The sequence below is a fragment of the Silurus meridionalis genome, chromosome 10 (genome assembly GCF_014805685.1).
Source record: "Silurus meridionalis isolate SWU-2019-XX chromosome 10, ASM1480568v1, whole genome shotgun sequence".
Classification (NCBI taxonomy): domain Eukaryota; kingdom Metazoa; phylum Chordata; class Actinopteri; order Siluriformes; family Siluridae; genus Silurus; species Silurus meridionalis.
Genome location: NC_060893.1, coordinates 5,069,394 through 5,078,828, shown reverse-complemented (window position 1 = coordinate 5,078,828; position 9,435 = coordinate 5,069,394). Strand labels below are relative to the sequence as shown.

Here is a 9,435-nt window from a genome sequence, read left to right as displayed (position 1 = left end):
TTTGTCGAACTCGTGTTGCTCCAACATGACATGACATATATTTACTGGCCATAACTAATGACCAATGAACAAACAAAGTCAAACCCCACATTCACACCAGGCTACATTTCTAATACCCTTTAAGACTGAGCCTGATTGTGCCACTATCTTTGTGTGAGCAACACTGGACCCTTTCACCATCAACTGCATGGATCCCCAGAGAGCTTGCAAAACACACACCGGTTGTTTCAGTGATGAATTGCAAGGGGATGTTTTTTTTTAGGCTGATAGACCAGGTATTTATTTCTCTTAGTAGTATTTCACCAAATAGCAGCTGGTTTCATTTAAACCATTCATCTGTAAGTAAAAAATTGATTCGGATACCTCTTGATTCCCTCTTGTGTGTATCCATATTAAAGAAAAAATAGGAGCGCTCTTCTTAAAGATTTCTGATCATAAAAAGTTTCTTTGAAAAAATATATAAAAGGTGCTTCATACTTTTTACATGCACTTTCTTTGGAGCTGGGGGTCTGAGCACAGAGTCAGTTATGATACAGCGCCCCCTGGAGCACTGAGGGTTAAGGGCCTTGCTCAAGAGTGGCAGCTTGGCGATACCAGCTGCCACTTAAACTCTTTTCTGATCAGTAACACACAGCCTTCACCACTGCGCTACCAGCTCCTAAAATGATTTAGCTTTCATAGATTAGAAATGAGTTTATCAGAGGGACAGCTCATGTAGGACGTTTTGGAGACAAGGTGAGGGAGGCGAGATTGAGATGGTTTGGACATGTGCAAAGGAGGGACATGAGTTATATTGGTAGAAGAATGCTGAGGATGGAGCCACCAGAAGGAGGAAAAGAGGAAGACTAAGGAGGAGGTTCATGGATGTGGTGAAGGGAAGACATGCAGGTAGTTGGTGTGAAAGAGGCAGATGTAGAGGACAGGGGGGTATGGAGACGGACGATCCGCTGTGGCGACCCCTAATGGGAGCAGCCGAAAGATGAAGAAGAAGAAGAAGACAGTGGGTGCAAATGTATTAGTGTAAATGTATGATACTGACACACATTATCATAATGATTGGATCTTCCATACAAGACAGGTCCAGGAAGTGGCCAGTAACTAAAAAGGCTGAGAATGATAGCAAATTGTACCTAAAATATATTTTTTCTAATTACTGGGTTGTTAATGGGTGGGATATTTCAGGCAGTAAGTAAACATTTCGTCCATAAAGTTATAAGCAGGAAAAATGGGCGAGCGTAAGGATTTGAGCGAGTTTAACAACGGCCAAAATGTGACGTCTAGACGTCTAGACGACTGGGGCAGAGCATCTCCAAAACTGCAGCTCTTGTAGGGTTTCCCGGTCTGCAGTGCTCAGTATCTACCAAAAGTGGTCCAAGGAAGGAACAGTGGTGAACCGGCGACAGGGTCTTGGGCAGCTGAGGCACATTGATGCACGTGGCAGGTGAAGGCGACAGACAAACAAGCTTTTGTAGCTCAAAGTTAATGCTTTTGCAGCAAAAGGGGGGCCCAACACAATATTTTAGTCATGTGGTCATAATGTTATGCCTGATCTGTGTATGTGGACAAAAGGTTTGTGGACACCTGACTATAAGATTGGTATGTGGTATATTTTTGCACATCCCATTTAACACTTCATTCAACAGTCTCCGAAGATGTTCCACCAAAGTGTGCTTGTGGAGATCTCTGCTCATTTAGACACAGTTCTTGTTCATTCCAAATGTGTTTAATAGGATTGTAGGCATAGAGCTATAACAGGAGATCTTCCACTCCAATGCATGTAAAAAAATATCTTCATGAAGCTGGTTTAATTGTCATGCTGGAACAGGTTTGGGTATCAAATGAAGGCAAAATATATGCTACTGCATCCAGAGACATTTTGCACAATTGTATGTGGGTGTCCGAATACTTTTGCCATTTATTTTGTAAAAATGGGAGGAGGGCGTGGCAGCGGATCTCGTACGTCCCTGCGCGCTCTCGATCACCTGCACACGCACACCTTCAGCACCTGCGTCCAGAAGTCGGCGCGCTCTAGACATGTTCACGTTGACGTGACCGAAATAATAAATAAAAATAAATCGCGCGATGATCGTCACCTGGAGGTTCCTGTCCGTGTTGAGTCTGGTGAGTTACACAAAGTCCCAATGCTCCTCGACATCCTATTACAGGAACTGCTGGATCCGGCGCTTTCCGGGGCTGCACGTGGACGCGGATGAGTCGCAGCGCAGAGGCGCGCAGCTGCTGCGGCTTTACCGCGAAGAGAGCGCGCAGAACTGCAGCCGAGCCTGCTGCCTCACCTCCAACTGTGAGTTCCAGCATCCCACTAAACATCCCTCTGTTATCAACTCTATCAAACTCTCCAGACCAGACTCTGATCTAGAATCTACTCATGAGATTAAATAAATGACCAAAAAAATAACCTATAAAAAAAAAAAACTCTTCCTAAAATTATTTTCAGATTTTTTTTTCAATTATTTTATCTTTAATAATAATAATAATAATAATAATAATAATAATGACTATTGTTAAACATTGAAATGTAAAATAGTTTTTATACAAAATAAAAGAACAAAAATACAAAATGTGTTTCGCAAATAATTATTTAATTTAAAGAATAATAATAGTAGTAATAATAATAAAAAAGACATTTTTTAACATTTTAAATTGAATTACTTTTTTTGACAGCTGTGGTGTATAATACATGAATTAATATTCCTAATTTGAATCTCCAACCAGTGCAAACATTACAAAAAAAAATGCACAATGGTGCAATACAGTACAATGCGTATACAGCTAGTCCCTGACTTACGAGATCTTTTCCGATGACCCTTCTGAAAATTTGAAAATATCGTAAATCGAGACATCACCTAGGCTACCCAGGAGAATGGTGATCAGTATGGGGTAGTATATTGTAATTTGTTAATGATTTAATTCACTACAGTACATACGTTTAGCAAAAACAGAGCAATTTACAGTACCGTACTGTATAAACTATACAGTATATATATATGTATGTGGCAGCATGCGCATGGATGAGTGCTGTTTGGTGAGTGGAGGGTGGAGCTTATGCTGCTACATTTGCCTGCCGTGTGAAATTTTGTCGCTCTCGTCATCGTAAAGATCGAAAAGTAACACGGGGACCATGTGTAACAAAAAATAATTTTGGGATTTCAAACTGCATTGTGCAAGTGCATCTATTTTACACATAACATACACAAATGTCCTGATTTTGATGTGTTTTTGCGTGTGACGTGTGCTGCCGCTTACTTGAATTGGAATTAAAACCTGTTGGGTCTACGGTTAAAGTTAACGTGCTGTGTTCCCCGATTTGCAGTTTCCTGTAACGTGGCTGTGTTTCATTACAACACCACTCAGGACAGTGTCAATTGCTTTCACCTCCACTGCCCTTCGCTGCAAAGCTGTGCACTCCATCAAAGGGCCAATGTCATCCTGTTCAATGTTACCAAAGGTGGGTGCTCAAGTATTATATTCATTTTTTAGATCTAGAAAACAATTACAATGCTATAATGTATATGGCCAAATGTTTGATTTCCACTAGATTTTGGAGTGTGGCTGTGAGGATTTGTGTTCATTCAGGTAGAGGATCTTTAGTGAGACCAGGCACTGATGTTACCTGAGGAGACATTGGGTGCAGTCAGTGTTCCAGTTTATCCCAAAGGTGTTCAATAGGGTGTAGGTCAGAGTTCTATTCAAGGCCACTTAAGATCTTCCTCACCAGCTCATGTAAACTAGTGGTCCCCAACCTTTTGTGCACTTTTTTCGACCGGATTATTGCCGGACAATATTTTTAACGAACCGGTTTAAAAACTGGTATTTTCTACATATAATAATAAACTTGAATCCACTGTGTTGTTGTTTGATCATTTTGCTAGCTTGGGGGTTTTAATTTAGCGGTAATGTATTATGTGTTAGGGGCCGGAGCCGCCCCTTTAAGAAGGTAGAGGATGGAGGTAAGACACGTGACCGAGGCATCATGACATGCATCAAGAGTGAGTCATAGACTGATGTGGCAGAGAGAATCCGGTAATTTTCCAAAATAAAACATCGTTTAGAATCAGATAATAAATAAAACGGAAATAATGTAGGCTATGTATTGTGCGGCCCGGTACCAATTGACCCACCGACCGGTGCCAGTCCGCGGCCCGGGGTCCCGGGGCCCCATACTGGAACTGGTTCAGGTCTCCTAGTTCAAGTGAAGAGAAAATTTAATGCTACCACATCCAAAGACATCATGTACAAGTGTATGCATCCAACGTTGTGGGAAGCAGTGCTCGAATTGAGGGGCTGGGGATGCGGGATTATTTAGGTAATACAGTCGAACCCACTTATCTCGACCTCGGTTAACTCGCCAACCCTATTAAGTCGACGTTTTTGAAGTGGAACCGCCAAATTCTCGCTTTGTCTTAGCATTTTTAATCGGTTATGTCGATTCTTTTATGTCGACGAACCCTAATATCTCAAGCACAAGGGGGGGCAAATTTGCCACTTAACGTCGGTTATCTTGATCCGCATGACCAATCGCCGGCTTTTGCCACGTCACCATCTCACTACCGTATTTTCGCATATATAAGATGAGACAGCACTGTGCAGCCGCAGAAGAACTCGCGGAAGTGGCGGAAAAATCAAACCTTACAGATGCTACAGGTGTAGGATACTTTTTTAGAGCTGCGTCAGAGTGAAATTACTCAAGAATTTAATGTTGACACTGGTTAGCTTTTTGTAAAAACGAACTACATCCTGCACGTTTTTTGTGATTTTGTATAGCATGCCTTTATCAAACAAATCGCGGCAACGCTGTTGTGTAAAAAACCTCCAAAAACACATGCATGTACATTCTCATTTATTAACGCACTTTATGTACACAAAGAAATTTCAAGCACGTTAATATATTGCCACCATATTGGTTTTCGTTTATCTCAATCATCGGTTATCTCTACGCTTTTTGGCGTCCCCTAGGCCGTCGACATAACCGGGTTCTACTGTAAATATATGAATTACACAACAAACATGGCTGTAAATTACAATACCTATGTGCATATACTGTAGTGTAGCATTTAACAGTTGTCTTTGGTGTCATTTTGGTGTTCTGGTTCTTCACAAAGTGTAGTTCAGGGCTCTGTGAAGGACTCTCAAGTTCTTATACATGATACCCAGCAAACAATGTCTTTGTCAGTATTGATCTACTGGAATAATTTTAGGCCTGTTGGGAAATTATAATCCTACAGCATTTCAAAACATCCTATACAATTGTGTGCTTGCAAGTTTGTGGCAACAGTTTAGGGGAGAATGACATATTGCTTTAATGGTCAGGTGTCCACAAATCAGTGGGCATTAGACTGTATATTTACAACGCGCTATCATTTAACGCTATGGTTTAAAATGTTGCATAATGTTAGGATGGAAAGGTGGCACAACAGTCTGTTTTGATGCCTCATAGCTCCAGGATCCTTAGCTGGAACCTGAGCTTAGGTTACTGTATGTTCTTTGGTTTAATACACATCCCAAAAACACACTGCTTAGGAGTATTGGTTGTGAAAATTTGTTCAATACACTAGTTAGGATAGTGTGTGTGGAAATGTCAAAATCTAGGGGGATAATAGGGGAAACTATGGAAAAACTAGATGGAATATATGGGAAAACTAGGGAAAAATATGAGAAATTAGTGGGAATCTACAAGACAAATATGGGAAAATTAGGGGGGAAATATGGAAGAACTAGATGGAAAATTAGGTTAAGGCATTAGACTCTGGATCAAAAGGTTTAAATCTCAGCACTGCCAGCAGCTGGCCCTTAAGCAAGGCCCTTAACTCTTAACTGGTAATTTGTAAGTGGCTCTGAATAAGAGCCTCTGCCAAATGTCATTAATGTAAATAGGTGAGCTTAAGTATCTATGTACATGGTGTCTGTAAAAAACTGCTTGAAGCATTAAGATGAGTTGTATATAACTCATTTTAATTAACATATATTGCTGATGTGACTGTTTAAATTGTGTGTGTTTCCAGGCATGGATCCTGACTTGTTGATATTTGGAAACCTTTTCCCCTCTAATGTCCAAGTGCTACCTCACCTGGCCTCACTTAACACCTCTGACTTGTCTGGTACAGACAAACGTCAGTTCAACCGGCCTCAAGTAGAGCCCAGCAGCCCAGCCCATCCAACTCTTCCTGCCACTAGCCCCAAAACATCTACTAACGCAACAACATCCAACATTAGCATCTCGACTCCTCCTCCTTTGCCTGTTTACACCACCCAAGATAACCAAGGCACACTTCCTACTTCAGCAATACAGAGATCTACAACCTTGAAGCGATCATCTCAACTCATTTCTACTCGTATTGTTACCAATCCCTTAACGGACCCTAGTATAATTTCTACCACAAAGGCATCCCCACCACCAAGTAGTACTGTGCAACCTTCATTCAGCTTTACGAACAGGCAAACAAGCTCAATGCCCCAACCTGTACATACTTTCAGGACCACTTTTTCACCTTTACAACTATCCAGTCAGGTCACATCAAGCTCACCATTCTCTTCCCAAGGAGCTGAAATCACAAGAAGATATACTATCAGTCATTCCACATCCACACAGTTTAAAACCCTGCCAATTTTATCCATTAGTACCATTAGTAGTGGTCATACCACATCAACCACACCTGGCCCTTTCTCGGATACTCTGGAAACTACGACCACATTTGTCCACCTCACAATTACTTCTCAAAGTAGGACAGGAGCAACTCCAAGCTTGTTTTTTCCTCTCCCAAATAGTCTGCAAAGTATTACAGGAGAGGCTACCACAATGTCTGCCCCCCTCTCAAGTGCTCCACATAGTATTACGGTAGAGACTACAACCACACCTGACCCTCTCTCAAGTATTTTGCCTGTTGATCTGTCAAGTATTCCCAAAATTAGTACAAAACAAACTATCACAATGCCTACACTCTTATCAGATACTCTACCAATTAGTACACAAGAGAGTACAATCCCAAGTGGTAAAGGGGAGACTACAACCATACCTGTACCTCTGCCAAGTATTCTGCAAAGTAGTAAAGAGGAGACTACAGCTCATACTACCCTTTCTACGGCCCAGCTAAGCCCCTCAAATGCTCCCTTCACTTCAACTCCTCTTACTCCTCCAAAAACCACAACAGGGTATGTAACAACAGGACAAGTGAAGACTAATAGCCTCACAACCACCTCCTGGTCCCATAATCACTCGCAGATAACAGCATCTCCTCCAATGGGAAAAAGGAACACTCCATTCCCAACGACAGGTTCTCAATCGGCTTCCACTGATGTTTCCTCAACCACAATCGGACCGACCGCTTTAAATATCCACCACTCAACTACAGCATCTCCAGAAACCAATTCGGGGCTAAACACCTCACCAACACCCCCTTCCCTCGTAGAGGACAGCCAGCCCTACCTCAATGACACCAAAGGTTATATTAGCCGTAACATCACAACAGGTAACAGTCAACATCCAGTAAGCGATGGAGGATTGACGCAAGCATGGCATCTGGCAGCCAACACTGTCCTGGTGACCTTGGCAACCTGTGCAGCTTTAGCTTGTGGCTGCTGTTGTTCCGTGTTGATGGCAGCGAGTTGGAGAGGAAGGAGGAGGAGGAGGAAGGGGAGATACCAGACCACGCTAATAGGTAATAAGGGCTCCATGCGCCTCATCAAATATGTCTTCGTGAGGGAGAGCTCATGAATCAGGTTCTTTAGACACTTTTGTCAGTTTTTCCGCAAATGCCACTTTTGTCGAACCCTGTCGCACAATCACAGCTACTTTGAACAAAAGATGTCCAGATTTAAAGAATCCAGAATTCTTATTATATTAACTTGCACAAAGACACTATTCAATGTGTTTTTTTTTTTTTTTGTCCCAAATAAAAGCAATATGGCCATTATTGACCAAAATTGGATACAAAACGCTTCCAGGTATGGTGTTAATGCATATGCATCATCGTTCATGCTTGTCTTTAACCAGGACACAATATTTTGAGCATTACTTAGAATTTTAGGGTTTGTCTACATGAATCCAGAAAAATTTGAAAACGCAGTTTTTTTTTATATTTTTTTTTTATTTTTAAGTCTTCAATGACATAAATCCGGTCCAAAAATATTCTAAAAAAAAGAAAAGAAAAGATAAACAATATGTGCACTAGACAGTACTCAAATACCAAATTGTTGAGAAACCAAAACCAGCAAAGAAAACTTGATGTTCACGTTAAGTAGTTTGATGGACGCTTCCAAGCAAGACTGACAACAAGCTCGGTTTTGTTCTGTAAAGGCACTTGGGCTTTAAGTGCTAGAAGCTGTTCAGAGTGCCACAGTCACCTGGGCATGGCCTAGTTTTTGCTCAAATGGAAAAAGCCGGAACTTTTTGTTAAAGGTGTCAGGTTACTCTTTTCCCATAACCCACAGATCAGAGCAGAAACTAATGGTGCAACTGGGTATACTTACCAGACTTGGAAAGAATTATTTGAACAAGGCGTCCATAGAAAGGCTTTTGCTTTTACTGATCATGTGTTGCTAGAGTAGACCGAGTCATATTCGTTCATAGGAAGGTGTCCAAGCTTCATCTTTTTCTTTTTTTAATGAACCACACACTCTTATTTCACAATATAGCTGGTGGAACGAGTACAAATGCAGATGTATAACCAGAAACTATTCAATATTAGTTTTCTTTTTTTTTTTTATTACAGTTTTTCCTCAGTTGCTTAATAGTATTTTCAAATCATCTTTAATATTTGCAAACCATTTAGTGCATTTCTCAACAATTTCTACAAACAGCACCACAAGGAATGTCTTGCAAAAGCCTGTACTTTTCTTCAAACCCTAACAGTCTTTCAAAAGTATGTATTTGTCTCAATGAACATCTCATTGCTATTAAAATGATAAGGTCCTTTTGTCATCGTCAAAAAACAAGATCCTCAAAAGGTTTAGTGTTTGTCAATAGCGCACGAGTTTAGTATTTACTGATGTAAACTATGGTTTGGGTTACGATGATTGAAAATACACAAGGCTGAATTTCTTCCAAGTGGCATCCATGAATCTCAACAGCACAAATGTACACATTACTGTACAGTATGTGGGATATTGATTGCAATAGAAAGTGAGGATTCACACTTGTACTGTTCTGTACTGGTGTTCGTTCGTTTCCTGGTTGTTCCTCCATTTTCAGGAATTGTAATTCTGTGTTTTGCTTGAATGAGATTCACCTTTGACCTATTTTTGACAGTTGATCATTGGTTCATCTGAGAACATAGATCCAACTGCACAATTCATCAATTCATGACACATTTACAAGCTGAATAGAAATGTGAAAAAAATATGTTCCATTTTATAACCATTTTGTATTCAGAGATGAAATGAACTGATGCCATTATGTTCTTGGGTTTCAGACTATTCAGG

At 40.8% G+C, this 9,435-nt stretch overlaps 1 protein-coding gene across 1 annotated transcript; it reads left to right on the top strand.

Moving 5' to 3' along the window:
* The first annotated feature begins 1,937 nt into the window (after positions 1-1,937).
* LOC124392590 (mucin-2-like) lies at positions 1,938-7,950 on the top strand. Its single transcript, XM_046859735.1, has 3 exons — positions 1,938-2,302; positions 3,332-3,466; positions 6,021-7,950. The coding sequence occupies exons 1-3, from the start codon at positions 2,083-2,085 to the stop codon at positions 7,727-7,729; spliced, it is 2,064 nt and encodes a 687-aa protein (XP_046715691.1). The 5' UTR covers positions 1,938-2,082; the 3' UTR covers positions 7,730-7,950.
* The last annotated feature ends 1,485 nt before the right edge of the window (positions 7,951-9,435 follow it).